This window comes from Betta splendens, chromosome 9 (genome assembly GCF_900634795.4).
Source record: "Betta splendens chromosome 9, fBetSpl5.4, whole genome shotgun sequence".
NCBI lineage: Eukaryota > Metazoa > Chordata > Actinopteri > Anabantiformes > Osphronemidae > Betta > Betta splendens.
The window spans coordinates 16181975-16200582 of NC_040889.2; the positions used below are offsets into that span (position 1 = coordinate 16181975).

At 45.9% G+C, this 18608-nt stretch overlaps 4 protein-coding genes across 10 annotated transcripts; 2 read left to right on the forward strand and 2 right to left on the reverse strand.

Moving 5' to 3' along the window:
• The first annotated feature begins 260 nt into the window (after positions 1-260).
• Positions 261-4958, forward strand: npy8br (neuropeptide Y receptor Y8b). Of its 3 annotated transcripts, XM_029162509.3 has the most exons (3): positions 261-634; positions 917-1043; positions 2465-4958. In XM_029162509.3, exon 3 carries the CDS (start codon positions 2613-2615, stop codon positions 3714-3716), a length of 1104 nt encoding a protein of 367 aa, XP_029018342.1. In that variant the 5' UTR covers positions 261-634; positions 917-1043; positions 2465-2612; the 3' UTR covers positions 3717-4958. The 3 variants fall into 3 exon arrangements, with proteins under 3 accessions (XP_029018342.1, XP_029018341.1, XP_029018343.1); XM_029162508.3 differs by lacking the exon at positions 917-1043; XM_029162510.3 differs by lacking the exons at positions 261-634; positions 917-1043 and adding an exon at positions 1087-1249.
• A 3340-nt stretch (positions 4959-8298) lies between these two features.
• LOC114862328 (progonadoliberin-1-like) lies at positions 8299-9837 on the reverse strand. Of its 2 annotated transcripts, XM_029162514.3 has the most exons (4): positions 9733-9837; positions 9528-9657; positions 9344-9439; positions 8299-9241 (listed from the first exon to the last, which is right to left on the reverse strand). In XM_029162514.3, the coding sequence occupies exons 2-4, from the start codon at positions 9654-9656 to the stop codon at positions 9194-9196; spliced, it is 273 nt and encodes a 90-aa protein (XP_029018347.1). In that variant the 5' UTR covers position 9657; positions 9733-9837; the 3' UTR covers positions 8299-9193. The 2 variants fall into 2 exon arrangements, with proteins under 2 accessions (XP_029018347.1, XP_029018346.1); XM_029162513.3 differs by having other exon boundaries at positions 9528-9837.
• A 508-nt stretch (positions 9838-10345) lies between these two features.
• kctd9a (potassium channel tetramerization domain containing 9a) lies at positions 10346-13956 on the reverse strand. 2 transcript variants are annotated; one of them, XM_029162507.2, is made up of 12 exons: positions 13773-13954; positions 13363-13484; positions 13232-13275; positions 13038-13134; positions 12912-12970; positions 12696-12824; positions 12554-12621; positions 12365-12460; positions 12130-12279; positions 11800-11905; positions 11577-11710; positions 10346-11382 (listed from the first exon to the last, which is right to left on the reverse strand). In XM_029162507.2, exons 1-12 carry the CDS (start codon positions 13818-13820, stop codon positions 11266-11268), a joined length of 1170 nt encoding a protein of 389 aa, XP_029018340.1. In that variant the 5' UTR covers positions 13821-13954; the 3' UTR covers positions 10346-11265. The 2 variants fall into 2 exon arrangements, with proteins under 2 accessions (XP_029018340.1, XP_029018339.1); XM_029162506.3 differs by having other exon boundaries at positions 12696-12970; positions 13773-13956.
• A 40-nt stretch (positions 13957-13996) lies between these two features.
• On the forward strand, positions 13997-16587 carry ankrd39 (ankyrin repeat domain 39). Of its 3 annotated transcripts, none has more exons than XM_055511848.1 (5): positions 13997-14753; positions 14950-15056; positions 15142-15345; positions 15430-15572; positions 16536-16587. In XM_055511848.1, exons 1-5 carry the CDS (start codon positions 14660-14662, stop codon positions 16561-16563), a joined length of 576 nt encoding a protein of 191 aa, XP_055367823.1. In that variant the 5' UTR covers positions 13997-14659; the 3' UTR covers positions 16564-16587. The 3 variants fall into 3 exon arrangements, with proteins under 3 accessions (XP_055367823.1, XP_055367824.1, XP_029018344.1); XM_055511849.1 differs by having other exon boundaries at positions 14953-15056; XM_029162511.3 differs by having other exon boundaries at positions 14200-14753; positions 15430-16587.
• The last annotated feature ends 2021 nt before the right edge of the window (positions 16588-18608 follow it).

Here is an 18608-nt window from a genome sequence, read left to right on the forward strand (position 1 = left end):
AATGGGAACACGAAGCGCTGTCCTTAAGTCGTGCGTAAGTGACGCTCAAACACTCTCGTCACGCTTTGCAGTCACATTATCACCTCGCACAATCAGCGTCTGAGTCTGTGCGCGTGCATTGTTTGTGTTTACTCACAGCTCGCTTCAGTCACACGGCTTTAAAAGGTGCAGGAGGGAAAAAAACAATGTATTAACATTTTACAGGCTCGGTGCTGTATGTAAATATTGTGCGACAGCCTCGGGGAGCCCCATAATAAACAGCGCTGCATCAATATTGCATTAGGCTGATATTACAGTCATTTGGTCGTCGCCGGTGAAAGTGCTCTCATCATGTGCGTGCGTCTGGGCGCAGGCGTCTCATACATGTGCGGTCCTGCAGGTGAGCGCGGCAGACCACGTGGAGCCCGCAAATGTCACACAGACTAATTTCCCAGTTGGCCCCGACGTGGGCGCGTGCCTCCGCGATCGTGCACGTGCGTGCGAGCCGCGGAGCACTGATTGCGTAACGCGTTCCGCGGCTGAGCACGCGTGCGAGGCGTAAGGTCGCTTTAAGAGACATCCGCCTCCCCGTCGGCCGGAGACTCTCACCTGATGCGAAGCGGCGCTCCGAGTGCCCACAACGCGGAGGATTTGGGTAAGGACGGTGGATTTGCAGATGGGGACTTACCTGAAAATTAAAAATATATATATTCCTACATGTCGCTTCTCACGGTTGATTTAATGAAACGGAAAGCGCAGCAGTGACTATTTTGAGTGTTTAGATCAACGTCGCTGAGTTTAAATCATCTTTACGCGCCGACTGATGGAGTGAATATTGTATTTACTTAAGACCCGTCGCTGGCACTGCACGTTCAAAGTGTAAATTCGGCTGGCGTTCAGGTGCACGTGCGTGATGGATGCCCCCTCCCCTTGACAGGGCGCGGTGCGCACACTCGGCGGAGCGCAGGAGCACGCGGGACTCCTCCACCTGCTGGGGGAGTCCGAGTCGGTGCGGGCAGAGAGACAGACACCCGCTGGATGCCGGACGGCCGCGCGGAGCCGAGGTAGGAGGCACGCGCCTTAGCCGGCCTGACGCTTTCCGTCCGTTCACGTGCGCGCTCCTCGGGTCGGTGCGTAACGTTCGATCGCCGTAGGTTGAGCGACTTGTGGTTGTTTGTTTGCGTCGTGGCTGATGTTGGGGTTTCATCGGAGACGCGCAGAATTGCACACACTTTTTTTTAAAGGCAAATAACCGCGAGCCACTCTCCAGGTATGACATTTATTTTGGTTTTAGTGTTTCTCTTTCGGCCGTTTCTTTGTGCGTTATTCGCGTCTTTTCAACTATTGATGCACCGGGCAAGTTTCCTTATTCCATTACTTTGACAACACAAGGCAACGCCTCACTTTAAGTGTCCAAAACCTGACACAAATACTAGCTATAATACGCGTCGAGGTCGCAGCATGGGTCGGATTTAACGTAGCAATGGTTTGAAAAGGTTCACATCAAGGAAACACTGATTTATCCAAACGTTTAAAGTGTGTCTCACATTCACTCAGGCTCAGGGTTATTTCCTCTAGAATCATCCAAGCACATCAGGATGGGACATCCCGGTTTATAATTCAGCCACCAGCGTTCAGCGTCCCGCACGTCTACGTGCATCATTGTTACGCAGTCATCAACTAAAAGTCTTCTTTAAGTTCAGTAGATCTCATTTCTTTAGCTCCATTCACTGCGAGGAGCGGTTTTCGGATCATCGACACTGTTTCTGCTGCGTGCGTGCGTGCGTGCGCGCGCGCGTGCGCACACATGAACGGGCGCGTGGGGTCAGTGGCGACGGGCGCGTCTTGTGCGTGTTCACGGACGCAGAGTGGATGAATCCCTGCTATCAACGGGGAGAGAAAAGCGCGAGAGGAAACGATTGTCTCTCGAGCAGCCGTCGTTATCGCCATCATTGTGATGGAAATTGAACTCAGCGTGCTATTATAACGATGCCACGAGCTCGGATCTGGGATTTTTTATCTTGATGATGTGCCATCAGCGCGTCGTTTGTTCCCATTTGCTCTTGTAATTGAGGAGGGGAATGAGCGCTCTGCCAACTGTCTCGTGGTATCTGCATATATGCACCCCTCCATAAAACCGTCAACCCGCTGCCGACTGTGAAAACGTGGACTTGGATCGCTGGATATTTGTCCGGCGACATCCGGGAGAGCGTTGAGTTTAATATCAAACGCTGCAGCGGGAGAGTCACTTTCTGCTCCACGCTCGGCGGAACGACTTTATTCCAGCCGCCGAGGGTCAATTGTGTTCCCTTCACGAGCACAAACATCGATTTGAGGGATAATCGATCTGAAAAATGTATAACTTCAAAAAGCTCTTGTCAAAAAGTCAATTACAGCAACAAGGACCTGGAGAAAAGTCGTTTGTACAACACACAATCTAACAGGGTTCCTCCTTTCCTTCTCTCCCCCCCCCCACCCCCGGCAGAAAACAAGAACGCCTGTTGCGACTGCCGAAATATACGGACGAGGGGAGGCTGCTGCTGAAACCGCGAACGATACTCATGAACTAATTACAGCGCTCGTGACACGACAAATCACTTCAATCAGCCCCCGGCCCCTGGAGCCAGTCCATCATGGAGCTGCAGCAGAGCACCAATCACAACCAGGCCGTGTGCAAGGAGATCCCGTGGGACTTCACGGAGGACTGCCCCCCCTCGCTCAGCGCCACCACCCTCCTCATCGTGGCCTACGGCGCCGTCATGGCCGTGGGCCTCGTCGGCAACGCCTGCCTGGTGCTCGTCGTCACGCGCAACAAGGAGATGCGCAACGTCACCAACGTCTTCATCGTCAACCTGTCGTGCTCCGACATCCTCATGTGCGTGGTGTGCCTGCCCGTCACCATCATCTACACGCTGATGGACCACTGGGTCCTGGGCGAGGCCCTGTGCAAGCTCACGCCCTTCGTGCAGTGCATTTCGGTCAGCGTGTCCGTCCACTCCCTCGTGCTCATCGCCGCCGAGCGCTACCAGCTCATTGTGCACCCCACCGGGTGGAAGCCCGCGGTGAGCCAGTCCTACATGGCCGTGGCCCTCACCTGGATGGTGGCCTGTCTAATCTCGGTGCCTTTCCTGTCTTACAGCGTGCTCTCCCTGCCCTTCCACAACCTGAGCGTCCCCTTCCCCGTCAGCGATCGGCCCCTTTGCGTGGAACAGTGGCCGTCGGTCCAACAGCGGCAGGCTTACACCACCTCCCTCCTCGTCTTCCAGTACGCCCTCCCCCTCGTCCTCATCATGGCCTGCTACCTGCACATCTACCTGCGCCTGAGGACGAGGCGGGACGCGGTGGAGCGCGGCAGGAGCGCCGGCGAGCGGCGCCACAAGGGCGCGGTGCGCATCAACACCATGCTGGCGGCCATCGTGGCGGCGTTCGCCGTCTCCTGGCTGCCGCTGAACGCCTTCAACGCCGTGTTCGACTGGCACCACGAGGCCATCCCCACCTGCAGCCACGACGCCATCTTCTCCTTCTGCCACCTCACGGCCATGGCCTCCACCTGCGTCAACCCCGTCATCTACGGCTTCCTCAACGGCAATTTCCAGAAGCAGCTCAAGTCCACGCTGCTGCGCTGCCGCTGCTGGGCGGCGGCGGAGCGCTACGAGAGCGTCCCGCTCTCCACCGTCAGCACGGAGGTCACCAAGGGGTCAGTCCTGAGCAATGGATCCGCCAGCATCAATACCTAAGCCACGCCTTTTCAGCGAGACGCAAAGAGACGACGGGGGCCTCCGTCGTCTCTTTTGAATGCGAGTCAGGCGTTGTTGTGTGCAAAGGCCACAGTGACTTTTGGTAAGTTATAATATCATCACAGCAGCAGAGTGAGCGCACTGAGCCACTGAGGAATACACCAGTTTAGTACCGGAGAGGGAGCAGATAACACAACGATGGTGCAAAGGTTGGACAGTTACAGACTGAAGCGCTCCTGCAGCTGCACAGTGTGTATAGTTCATCGCCCACAAGCTGAGGGACGTGCGAAGCTGGAGAGCCATTTAATCTGATGGACTGATGTCATGTTTTCTGCCTGGCTGGGTAAATGAACGTCAGCCATTCAGGGTTCATTTTTACATGCTGTAAATTTGAGCAAAGCCACTTTTGAAACAGGGTTTGGGCTTATTTTCTCTCTTTTTATGTTAATATCATTAATGAAAACGATCACGTGTTAACGATTACTGACAGACTGCAGAACATATTTCATGAAACTATTCGTCCCGCTGGCAAATCCTGACTTAGTTACTTTTATTCAACCACAAAAGTTTTTTTTTTATGTTTTCACTGGAAATGTAACAGGCTGCTCCCAAAAGATAATGAGACGAACTACAAGTGTGTTACATTGTGGGAAAGAAAAACGCAAGATTACTCGTCTTTCATTTACATTTGAACTATTAGTTACATTTTCTACATTACTCGTTGCTTCTCAGTAATCAATAGACAATGAGCTCCAACTCTTTCAGGTTAAAGGGTCTAAATAAAAGATGAGTAATCATTTATGCCACAAGGATGCCTCTTGTACATCATCTTATTAACTTATAAGATGTTTATGTCATTTCTGATCAAAAAAAACTTGCCAGTTGAATAAAAGTAACTTAGTAACAAGAATTTGCCAGGCATATGAATAATTTCGGGCTCAACTGTATATATGGTCATTATTCTTTATTGTGTACATAGGATGGCTTCTCTCATAAAATGTGCCAACAACATGTCAAGTGCCATAAAATAAAGTAAAAAGGGCAGTAAAGGACTTAGTCAGGGTAGGTCTTCTGTATATAATGCCACTAAACACATGTTAAGGATGTGACTCACTTACATTTTGTGGTGTGGTCGGCAATAAAGCGCCTGTTGTAGCATAGCAGACATGTCCTAGGAAACCTGTTGTTAGTCACGTCTTGTTGTGTTGGTGAACTGAATTAAACTTTTATTATCTTTAACAATATTGTCCATGTTATCATATTTGGTTGGGACGAGTAACAATCATATTTCTTTTAAATTCTTGATTTTTCTTTTTGACAGACTTCTAAACATTTTTCCAAAAGGTCAAATCCAGTGCATTTCCTATGCGTGTGTCATTCGAGGAGACGTCTGAAATCTCAAACACATTTTTGATGAGCTGGTAGCGTTGAATAAATCAGCGCTGTGTTTGGTGCCTTGGATGTTAAACAGCGTGAGGAGATGCTAAATATTGATGCCGAGGGAACGTTCACGCTCGTCTGTCTGGAACAAGAAGTAGAGCAACCGAGCAGGTAGCGCTTCTGCTCAGCCTTTTTGGGTTTCTGAGCGTAGCATTTCCCACCTTCTCTGCAAAGACATTCACACCAGCTGTTAAATAGTTTTTATAGAAAGTTCAGGCTTTAGAAAAAAAACTCCTCCAGGTCCTTGTTGCTGTAAGTGACTGAGCTGCTTCCGCTGCCCTGGCTCTCAGTCCTCCTCCTCCCTGAATGAAGCAGAAGGGCTCACTTCACTTGGAATAAAGGAGCCAAGATGGCGGCAGGCGCTGCCCGTGCTCCAGCGGCACTTGATGACGAGCGTTTTCCCATTGTTACCCATTAGTAACTGTGAGGGAGGGTTGAGGCGAGAGGGCATCTTGGCTCTTTGCTTTTGATTTGAGAGAGATTCTCTCCAGATCACAGGAACAACATGAACTGCATCGCTGGCCAGGAAATCTTCTCAAGCTGTTCTGAGAGTATGAATTTGCTCCGTCGCATATTTTCTCTGCTAATATGTGATAATAATAACATAATTTATTTCTTTCTGCCTTCTTCCATAATTACTAGTAATCAAATACTCCTTCCTCTGATTGAGGAAAGTGCAGTAATACGGGGAAACAGATTCATTGGCCTTTGACCTTTGACCCCTTTGTTGTGCAGTTAAAAAGTCAGGCAAGTTTAGTCGATGCCTCATAATTGTGTCGAACTCCTAAAATCTTTAGGACACGCTGAAAGAAGACAGGAGCTCATCCAGGGGTCAAACATCAGCTGAACGACAATATTCCTGTTGACTTTTGTGATTTGCCCTGAAGTTCCGGCCTCGTAGTAGGTGCTTTCCTCTTTAATCTGGTCAGTATCTTATCATTTCTGCAAACATTTCCTGTTTTTGGCTATTTATTAAGCCACACATGGTAGCAGCAGGCTTTTGGTGCTTTTGAGGCTGGTCAGGCAGAGTGCGAAGCTTCAAGATGACAATGGTGAAGTTGTTTTGTTAAATGAAACACATCCGGATCTCAATTACTGTATGTCTGTGCCATTTGTTGTCTTAACAACACTGAAATGCGTCTTGCAAGTTTTCACCCAGGACCGTGTGTGTGTGTGTGTGTGTGTGTGTGCGTGTGTAGATGGAACAGAGAGACGCTGCAGATTGATCGATTGTTATTTCATCTCTCTCCATCTTGCCCTGACAGTTGTGGACGTGGCCTCTGCGTCTGACCTTCCATTTTCTTTGATCAGAGGTAGACCACAGCCTCGGCTTTAGTTGCTTGGTTACAGCTTCCTCGGGGGGTTTCAGTGGATTTCCTTCATGCTGACCCAGAGCACCAAGCTATTACCAGCACTTTATTAAACACTGACAGAGGAGCTGCTTGGAGAACTTCTAGAGGAACCGGCGCAGTCACATGGTTTGCTTATAACAGAAGAAGCCCATTAGCACAAGCCAGACATTTATTGCCGGCAACAATCAATGTCACATACAGTAACGTTCCTTTTTTTAAATGTGCGATATGCAACAAAGCACAGGTTTAATTAAAAAGGACTTCTAAAAATGACTTCTTTCACATTTGGTGGGCTAGAGGTATTTAAGCGTGCACATGTGGCTTTGTTAGAACATCTGGAAAGCAATCAAGGCTTTTATTATTATTGCTATGATTTTTTTGCTGAGCGATAACTGTACAGCAAACGTGAAGCTGGAGCAGTTAGATGTGGATAAAACAAATACCATAAAACATGCAAGCTTCGAAGGTGCTGGTAAATAAACACAGGGCCAGTCTGTAAACCAAGCCAAGTGGCAGGCGTAGTGGAGAACAGCTGGACGTCCAGAGCGGCACAGTACATTTCCTGGCGCAGCGTTCTCCTAATTGCTGGCTGGATTCCTGCTATGAGCAGCAAAGGTGTCCGCTGTTGCTGTTGATTCAGCCTGACAAGCTCAGCAGCCAGAGTGCGGGACACTTCAGACTTCACCCGCAGCACTGACGTTACTGGCAAATGTTTCACTATTTCGTTCCATCTATGTCAACCCGTTCTCAGCGCGTCCAATTAAGAGGAAACCTTGTGGACCTCGTTCTTGTGAGAACACAGACTGAGCAGAGAACAGGTATTTTCCTAATTATAGGGCTGTTTAAATTGACTGAATGCTTTACGCATATCTGAAAATAGCTGCTCGTAAATGCTGCTTTCATGTTTCCCCTTTTGAGAGATGGAAAAACAAGGTTTGCCGTTGATAAGAGGAGCAGTAAGAATTATTGTCCATGACAGTGTTGACCTTGAGTAAATATTTTATATCTTACTGTGCTGTTACCTTTCATAAATTTGCTCCTTATCAAATCACTTTCAATAAAGGACAATACTTGACCCATATGGTATCAGGAGTACGTTCAATAAAAGTAGCTGTAATCTCATCAACAACATGGAACCCATGGAAGTGATTTTCTGCCACATGTGTTTGCTGAGTAACAGCAGAATGACGGATTGAGCTACTTTAGAAAGTAGTCGGATATCACAGGCTGTGATATTGTGTCACTGTCAAATTTACATGACGGACACATCTCTAGATGTTTTTCAATTTGTTTCACGTTGCTCGAGCACTCTCCTGAGCTAAAGGAGAGCGTGGAGCGTACGTGAAACAACTCGAACAGGCAATGACTTATTACAATACAATAAACTGGCCTCAGACACATGTCCTCGTGACGAACAAACACAATAAAACACACTGGACTGCAATAAATGACAAGGGGTGATCCATACGCAATGGGAATTCTGGGGATATGAGCATAATGAAAAAAAGACTGCAGCAAACAATTATTTTTATTATTACGCTTTAATAAACTAGACTACAAAAAGTCAAACAGATATTGAAGTAGAAACTCAAATATTGTTTTCTTGTGTTCTAGTGCCCCCTGGTGGTTGTGTGATGTCAATAAATATGAAGCGCTCATATCCTCACAACGGTTGTGGGCTTGCTTGAGCCAATCCCAGCTGTCAATCAAGTGAGCAGAAAGAGTAGATTCTACTTCTTTTTTTACATTTAAGGTGTGTATTACACTCACAGAAGAACAAGAACCAATGATCAATTAAATATACCACCAAGGTTTATTTATACAGCTTTATGTCACATCTGCAATCAACGACAGCAACACCCTCTGTGGATCAAAAACCAAATGATGAACAGATAAATAAATAAGAGGAAATGGGAGAGCAGACTGTTGAGGATACGCAAGGACAAGGCAATGGCAATGAAAGTGAAAAGAAAGGAAGCTAAAGAGGTCAAGTTTAGACCAGCAGGAGACAGGAGATAGAAGAGGAGACAAATGAATGTCACTTGAACAGGAAGAGAGAGAAAAAGTCATATTAAGTGTAAAAAGATTTAGAAGAATAGGAGCGATTGAGAGAGGAAAGCGAAAAGAAATGAGGGCGATGACAGGGTGGAAGATGGATAGAACAGGTCACCGTCTCCTCCCATTCATCATGGATAGAAAAATTAGAGCAAGATGAGGAATGACAGAGAGGAATATAAATGACAAGATGATGAAGACAGGAGAGGAATAGAAGTGAAGAAGAAGAAAGCTATAAAGATGAGGATGTGAAAAACAAGAAAAAGTAGAAGAGTGAGGATGAAAGTTTGAGGAGGAATTGTGAGGACGGTAGGAAAGACGGATGAGCGTCGAGAGGAAAAGGTGGATGATGACAGACGTAGCGCTCCGCTGAGTAAAAGAGAGGGAGAAGAGAAATGAAGGTGGACGTGTGGGAGGTGAGGCAAGAAAGAGAACAAGGCCACATGGAGAGAAAAGACAAATAGCCTGATATTAGAAAGACTGTACGAGCTGTGAAGGAGACGACAGATGGTTGGACGGAAGAGACAGCGTGAAGAAAATGGTTAAAGAGTTTAAATGTGACAGAGAGGTGAACAACGACAACAACAAAGAGCTGCTCATAGACGCTTTTACTGTGGGATCTAATAGTTATCACTTCTTGTATGTTCTGTGTCCATTTTCTCTGTCAGTAACGCCGTCCTAAAAAAAAAAAAAAAAAAAAAAGTGTCACAGAATCTGTAAGAATAATGTTCCATCCACATTTGACTTCACGTGAAACACATCCAGAAGAGAATAACTTACAAGAAACGCTCTCATTCTGTACATTTTGGCCAAAGGCGCCTCGACACAGCTCACAACGCTGCAGGGCGCGTCCACGTGCGGAAACTCTGCAACGATCTGTTCCAGGAAAAAACATGGAGGAAGGGGGGGGTTCAGCAGATGAAGGAATGAACGAACGCTAAGCTCTTATTAGCAGAAAGCCTACGTTGTCCAGCGTGTCCGAGAGGCCGTCCAGACCCCTCTTCCCTCCGGGGCTCAGTCCATACGACCAGTGCTGACAGCCGTGCTGCGACACCAGCGTTCCCAGGAGCAGCAGCGCCAGTTTAGCAGCCATTCTGAGGGGACAAACCATCGGTACACACGCACCACAACAATCACCAACGCCTCCGCTCAGATCTGCAGTTCTCTACCTGTCTGCGTGATCTTCTGATGTATTCTTGCCTCCACGCGTCAGCGACACACTGTGGACACTACTTGCTGGACTTTATATAATAACCCGATGCTTTTTTTTTATCCCAACGCTTCACTGCAGGTCATGAGGTGGGATTAAGAAACACTTAGAGACGACCTGCAGAGCTGTTAAAAGGCTTCCACTTCTTAAACAGAACATTTAAACACTTTCTTGCATATTAATAACCAAACAAAAATGAGACAAAAAGACATTGTTTTCCTTCTTCATTGCAGTTTATTTATAACAGTCATTTATGGAAATACTTCCACGGTCAAGTGCAATAATCATAGACACCGCTGTCTTTTTTTAAATGCAACCCAAACGTTCTCCTATAAACGCAATGAGTGAGATGAACTGAAATAAATAATCATAGCTCCTCCACTGATTCTCACCCCTGATTGCCTTCGTCATTCATTCTCACAGCTGGTTAAACGCTGTTGAACCGAGTGTAAAGTATTGCATCAGAGCAGCTTTGAGCCACCGTTCGAGAACCTCCACCGGTCGAACGCATGCGGACGGACACCGTTCAGTAAGAAAACAGCTCGCGCATCCAGTCCCATTACACCTCAATGTTTGGTTTTGTTTTTTTGTGGGTTTTTTTTTTTTTTTTGGAAGCGCTGGATTTCGTTTACACACGACTACGAGTACATTTGGTGAAGAGGTTTAACGTGTTACAAGTTAACATAAACCTGTGCAAATGAGTTCAGAGCATCTTTATGTGACATACGTGAAGCAAAGACCCAAGCAAACCCAAGCACTGATACGATTAGAAGCATGCTGTCTTTCACACCCACACGCACGCACGCACACACACTGGATAAAAATAAAAAGAGGTAGATTCACAGAACACAAAACACAAAGCTTTTAAAGATCACACAAGTAGATAAGACAAAGCTCACAGCTGTAAGTGGTGTATTGCATACCCAAGCTGCGTTTAGAACTAGCCTGCCGCATAGTTTATAGTGCACCAACGGCACTTAACCTTTTAGACTGTGCTGTATTATGGCTTTGGCTTGCATTGCTTCCTTTATATTACATGATTCCAGCAATAAATTACATACTCAACAAGGAATACATATAGACACAGTTATTGGTAAGCCTTTGATTTTTGAGCTCAGGCCTCTGAACCTTGCTGCAAACGGCTAATCTGCTTTGCTCCCATTAACATGTCAAGTAATATTATGTGAATATAAACTTTGAGGAACATTAAATGAGAATAGTTACAGGATTTCATCCACATACAGCTACATACACTACGAGTGTTTCGTTGTTTTGGTGATATATGCAGCATTTATGATAAAACTACTATGTGGTCATACGTGGACAACCCCGGGTAAATTCTAGTGCAAGATATTTAAAGCTAACATAACATTGGTGGAATACGGGGGATGTGCATACAACTACCTGTACCACAGACAGGTAAGGATTGTTTTATAGTAGGGGAGTAAAGGTGCAGCTGAAAGGAAAAAGCCCGACGTGGCCTCCGCTGGACTTATCTGACGCTCTGCGACATGTGGAGAGGGGTCAGCATCTCTTCAAAAATGGCTCCTTTCACATTTGAACCTCGCAGGTTGGCCTCTTGTAAATCACAGCCAGAGAGGTCACAGTTCTGCAAAGACAACATTCAAATATTTAAGAAAGGAGCATTAAATGTGTTGATTTACTATTATTGCTTTTTGTCCAGTTGTCCTGTTCATATTTGTAAAATCCCAGTGATTGAGAAGTGCCGTTTCATTCTTTCTGGCTTCAGTTGAGTCACTGTGAGTGTTTTAAACATAATCCTTCCTTTCTGCTTTAACCTACCTCAAGATCAGTCCCTGCTAAAGTGGCTCCCCGCAGGTTGCAGTTCTTCAGCTTTGCGTTCTTCAGAGTGGCCACACGCAGGTTGATGCCGGTCATCTGGCTTCCTTCCATGTCAACACCTTTCAGATTAGCGCCTGATTACAAGAGTACAAGAACATCTGGTTACAATGTATTGACAAATATGGGATAATGGCTCTTTTGGTTAAAGACGGTAATGGACTACCTTCCAGGTTGGCTTTTAGTCCAGATGGATCTTCAAAGTTGCATCCTTTCAGAGAAGCGCCCTCCGCATTGGAACACAGCATCTTTACCCCTTGTAGGTTTGCACCCTTCAAAAAGGAGACAAAAGAATTATGTCCTTTGTAAATTGTGTATAGAAAAAGAACCAACTTAATCAGAGGGAAAGCAAACAATCAAAAACAACAATCAGACTGCACACAACTGAGGGAAAGGAAACATTTGCATCTACTAAGATGATAATCACTTTTGCAGAGCATCCTGAGCTCACTGTGCACATGAATCATTTTAGGTCAAACTGACTTCATAAACTTACGTCAAGGTTTGCTCCAGAAAGATCAGCGCGCTCCAGATTGGAACAGCACAGGTTGGCGTGTGTCAAGTTGCAGCGGCTGAGGTTGGCCATTTTGAAATTGATGTAGCGTAGATCAAGTCGCGACAGATCTGCGCCACTGAAGTTGAGTCCCTAAAAGCAGTGAGCAACGGCGTCAAATATTCGCCGACACGGTGAAAACGGCGAGGTTGATACAAACACATGCACGTAGCTGTACCTGGCAGCGCAGCTCTGACTTGGTGGGCGTTGCTAAAAGAAAACGTACAAACTCTTTGCGGGAAATTGGAGAGTGGTCATCAGGCGGCTGCGAGCTCTGGTTTTCAAGTAACAACGTGGAGGGTTAGCGGAAAGCGAATGAAATGATCACATTGGCTCCCTGCTTCAAACCCTAAACACTTCACATTACCTTGATTGCAGCCTCCAGCTGATCAGCAAGCGGCTCGATTCCAAAAAATCGTGCTTCCTCAAGGACACCTGGAGGACATTCAGGAAAATGTTACAAGTGTAAAAAAAAGTATGATTTAGGCAGACTCCAAAAATGAGCTCACCTCGTATATTTATGCTGTCGTTGATAATGAGCTGACCGTGTCTCAGGTAGTTGAGAATAGGCTCAAAGTATTCGGGGCTGCGGTCGATAAGGTAGGCCCCGTGTCGGTCCTGCTTGTTCCCCCACACATCTGAAGCAAGGGGACACAGGGACCCGTTCAGAAGCAATGCCTCACGTAAACGAAGAGCAACGTGAGCCCCGAGTGGCTGTGACTTACTCGTATCTCTGAACATGTGGGCGAGCATGCTCTCTGGCTCCTTGCTGACCAAGGTGCTCCTGATCACAGGAAGAGGGGTCAGCCCATGCGCATTAAGCAACACGTGTTGGTGAACACGCAATATACCTGGTGGTGGTGAAGAGTCGCCCTCCAATATTAAGGGTGAGCCAGTCAGTGTGCGCCCCATGCGGCTCAGACGTGGCCTTGGCTTCGTTCTGAGGATCTGCGATGAAGCACAGACATAACAGGGCGTTTGTGGTAAAGCACGTGCAAGTCTCTCACTGACAGCGCATGAGACGCCGGCAGCTCCCGTGACTCACCGAAGAACGGATCCCCCTCCGACACGTACAGGACGTCGTCGTCTCTGTTGGAAGCACAAACAGCGATGACGCATGAGTTGGCACGTCCGCCGCCGCGTAGCAGCGTTACCGATGCGGGCATCACAGCTCACCTTATGAGGGCAATGTCATCTATGAGGCCGCCCTTCCCATTGTATAAGCAGGACGCTTTGATTCCTAACTTATTGCTCGCCACGGACAAAAGGTCGACCAAGGTTCCGTACACTGCTACAACCTGAGGGGAGGATTTAAAAAGCACCGCTTTAATACGTTCGAAACCAAATGACCCGATTCTGTCTGATGCTCTACAAGATTAATGAACCGCAGAGATCTCGAGAGGATCCACGAAAGCCACAAAGGCTAAAGTTGACCACGACTGGGAAAATATACAGCGACTACAGATGCATAATAACATCTAAGTGTCAGTAACTATGACGAAAGACGCAATGAAACGTTCAGTGGAAAAAGCGACTCATTCTGGGGCCCAAGCTCCCACTTAGAACAGCATGAAAGCGTTACCCACCTTGCCATTTTTAGATGTGCCGTTAACAAATAACGTAACTCTTCTCATTGTTTCTGCGCTTTGGTAAACGGTTAAATTATTGCAATTTTAACGCTAATCTACCTTTTGCCAGCGGTGGCTCGCTCGCTCGCTCGCTGCGTTAGCTAGCTGCATCGGACAATAACACGAGACAAAAGATGCCTTCACAACTATCGGAGAAAACCAATTAGGTTATAAACGCGAAAATGTGAGAGGCAATGTATTGCATTTAACACAGTATCAGGCCAGAGAATTTCACCGCTTTATTAGTCATATCCATTACAAATCTTTGTGCCAGTGTTGATAACTAAACAAAATTGGATCCGAATGTGAATGATGTCAGCCATTACAGGCGTGCATGTTGCATATAATTATGATATTTTTATAATACATTAAAAATGTGTTTTTTAAATGCAGTAGTGTATTCACTGTCACTGTGGTAATAGCAGATTTGTCTCCCAATTTATGTACCAAAGGGCAGAAAATCGGAATTCACAGAGCACCTGAAGTGGTCCTTCTGGCTGCTGCTCTGTGATTGGTTAGATTTCTTACACGTACACAGTCTGCCGCAAAGTTTTTACTAACTTTCAACCACTGTGATTTTGTGTATTTCTATAAAAACTAACATTTCTAATTTTTGAAAAAAACATAATTTTGTACCTCGGCTTAAATGTAGTGGTTTCAGACAGGTCATTTTAGACTTGTAGTTGCTAGCTTGTCCAGTGGGAGGTGGTAATGCGCCACAAAACTGATTATTACGGATCGAAGAAGAAACCCGGAACTGCCAAGCGGCGTATTTGTTAATTCCACGCTTAAGTCAAGCTGCTCTCTGAACATCTGCAACACCTTTGTTTTGTTAAGTTAGTAGTATGTCGTCTAACAGACAGCAGTGCTCATGTTGCTCCCATCAAGTTTCCAATCCCAGTGTGCATCAGACGCTGAATGAAATGGAATTTGAACGAGGTTTGCACGTTGTGTCTAGTTTAACCACATTACTAACAAAGTTAAATCCTATGCAAAAGATTGTTGAGTGTTATCTTGAAAAAAAGGGCTTGACGCCCTCTAAAGTGACAGAGTTCTGTGTTACACCTTTCATTAGGTAACTTGATACGTGATTTGACTGATCTGTCACTAAAGTACTGTATGTCATGCCTCTAAGTAGGGATCTGGTCTGCTGCCATGGACGGGGACTTGGACAGGATCAAAACTTTGGTCTTTAAAGGCACAGACCCTAATGTGAGAGACGCATCTGGTTATGCAGCTCTGGTAAGGTTGCCAGGCATGTTTCTTCATTGTCCACTATGCCACGCCTAGAGTCCTGTCTAATTGGTCTGTGTCTCATGTCTGTCAGCATTATGCGAGTCGCAGCGGTCACCTTGCTATATGCAAGTTTCTTCTTGAGAATGGGGCTTGTTCGTCTCCCCAGACGCCAGGCGGGGCCACACCACTGCATCGCTCGGCTTATTGCGGTCATCTGGATGTGGCCAGGCTTCTCTTGCATCACAGGGCAGATCCAATGCTCTGTGATGACGATGGCGCGTCCCCTTTACATAAGGTACGACATCAGCAGAAAACAGGAGGGGACATTTCCAGCAAAACAGTGACGCAATAATTTGACAGTTCTCAAACGCTTGTTCAGGCTGCAGAGTGTGGTCATGAAGAGGTGTGTCTGCTGCTTCTTGAGCACTGCCCAGCACTTTGCAACCAGACGAACAAGAGGCTGCAGCTACCTCACCAGTTGGCACAGAAGGCACATCTGCAGGAGCTGCTGAAACCGCATCGGTGATGATGGGCATGTGGGGAAATTTATGTAGGCTTCATAGACAATAGGTGGGGATCAGCTTAGCATATTTTAATATCGTAACATACTTTTTTTCAGTTGAACATTCAGAAAAACAGTACAACATTGTTCTTCTTATACTTGCATAAGCGGTTCAGCTGATGAGTGAGAGAGTATATGGGTTTATTATTTGTGTAAAAATTACACCTAAGACACACACAGGTGCAGAACAAGCATAAAAACTATCTGCTTATAGACAGTGTAGTTTAAAAGGCACCACGTCTTGTATGCATGAATTTATCTTTAAAATGTCCAAATGTGATTTAACTTTAAAAGGCAGAAAGCAAGAAACGCAGTAATGACATTAGATAATAGGGAATGACTTGGTAATGAGATGCAAATTCTATACCAATTTAAAAACTCAGTCATGAAGCTAAGAAGCAAAACGCCTACATTATCTCACCACAACATTTAAAAGGAGCATGTTTGACTGAACGTTTAAGAACTGGTTTATTTGCGTATGCTTGGAGTTTGTTTTTCTAACAGCAGGGGGCGCTGTGGTCTTAGAAACACTATTTTTATTTATTCTCAGTGTGCCATGTGAATTATCTGGCAGCTTCAACACAGTAACCTCATCTGGTCCTCCCAGCTCACTGCTGGAAAACTAAACAGAATGACTGTGATTCTATAAAGACAGAGAAGCATCCGTCCAGCTAAGGCAGCATTTTCATCTGCTAGTTACTTGTTGCAACATGGTTGATAGTTAATTGTCTCATTTTAAGTATTATACACTTTGTGACATAGGACATTTTGTGCTTGTGGTTGTTGATGCCATAAATCAAATTTAGATATTGGTGTCACCATGAAAACTGGTGCTAAATTACGAGAAGGAGCCGTCAGAACTGAGCTTTTAACACACACAGCTCTTTACTGTGAATGTTTTCCTCTTGTATTTATATGTAAAGGAAACGACGGACGGAAGCCTGGGGCTGAATAAAGTTTCCATATCTGCTGAAACACATGGAAATACTTGAAACTATTGTCTCAGATACTTACTTATTCAAAGCGTGTTCAATAAGTAACACATGCTCGTTCAGAGTGCAGATACCTTCTTCCTCTCAGCCCACCGCAGATGTCCGGAGCCCTACTGCACTTCTTCCATGCTCCTACAGCCCCCGCAAACACGGGCGCCGTGACGGAGACCTCTTGCTACAGTCTTTTGGAACTTTCATTGGGTCCACCGGTGGGTGGTGTTTCCAAACTACCTTCAAACCACATCCAGTGCCGTGACTGGAGGGGTGCCAGGCCACATCTGGAGCTCATTCCAGCTGACGCCACACAGCACAAGGAGATGGGGTGTTGTGGGGTAGGCGGGGTGAAATGGGGGTAGTTTTGCTCGCAGAAGTAAGCCAAGGGAGCTGTTTACGCTCTCTGACAAGTCCCTCCGCTCACAGCTGAGGAGCTGTTACCAGACTCACCGGACTTGGAGTGCCACATGTCAGTGAAAGCAAGGTTTTTGCCCTGACTGGAAGTAATCCCGGTTGTGTGTGTGTGTGTGTGTGTGTGTGTGTGTGTGTGTGTGTGTGTGTGTGTGTGTGTGTGTGTGTGTGTGTGTGTGTGTGTGTGTGTGTGTGTGTGTGTTTTCTAAAAAGCACAACAGATAAAAACACAGTCTGCAGTTTGAATTAGTCTCTGACAGACGCACAGACTATCACACCCACCCACAGGACCCAGCGATTGTTCCCGTGCCAGACTCTACACAGCATAATCAAAGTCAATGTCTTAGCTTTGCTGGCAGTGAGCAAGGTAATGAAAACCCTCTGTGTGTCTCGGTAAAACCGGAGGAATGTTAAAGGGCCTCATTCTTTTTTGATAATTTTTCGTGAGCTGGTTTGAGTTTGAAAGCTGTTTCCCTCTTTATGTGGAAGCAATCAGAAACGGGTCTGTTTTTGGTAAAATGACTGGCTTTGTTACACAAAAATACAATTTGCACCCCTTTTTTCTCCGAGAAACGCTCTTTTTAAGTCTGCTATGTGTACAAGTGAAGGACTGGAGGCATAAGTGACTTTTTTATGCCTAGCTTTTGAGAGCGTTCTTGTAACGCGAGCACTTGTGGAGGACTCCACAGGATGAGGAATTTGGATTACAGCTCTGTTTAGTGAGATTTATTTGGAAAGCAATGAAACTTCCTGGCCCTGGATCCCACTTCCACTATAATGAGCCCAAGTTAAACCAGGGCTGGTTGTTATTTTCCCCAGAAATAGAAGGTGGTCTTTGTGCCATGCTTGTGCAGAGGATTTAAAAATCAGTGCTTGGCACTATATGACTGTATATATTCTTTTAGTTTCCCGGTCATGCTGTAAATGAGTTTTTGTCACGACTCAAACAATGTAGTTTAACAAAAAAGCTTTTTATTCACCTTTTTATTATTATATATGTGTCTGGTTACTAGTTTTGAAAGAATAAACCTGCCCCTAATCTCTCACGCGTACACCTGTACTAAACTAAGGCCTCTCAGCTCGACGTGCCAGAGACCGGCCTGTCTGCGTTATCCTGGAGTAATCAGATAAATGGCTGGCAGATGGGTACCCATTAAGAAGTGGAGTCCCAGACTCTGGCTTGGAGGACTGGATGGTCTCATCTGCATCAGGGAAGTGGGAGTGTGGGTGTTGTGTGAGACAGCATGTATAATCAAATCTACGGGATCTGCTCTTAAGAGATGCTGCATAATCCAATTTCGCTCCACTTCCACTTCAAAGTAGCATGTTGCCTGCTGGTCGAAGTGATGTTGCAGATCTTACGCTCCCACGTCCCAGGTCAGCAGGTGATGGGAGCCAGAGGCAAGAGAGTGGCTTTGAGGCCAATCAGCTATATGGGAAAAGCCATGAATGACCAGTCGAACATAAACAACAATATAATATAATTGCAAGTTGTATATTTTATCTAAAAAAACTATTTTAACCACATTATAATTCTCCCAGTGATTTTAATTCTGGATAAGGAAGCTGGGTCAGTGTAATATGGGCTCCTGCAGCTAC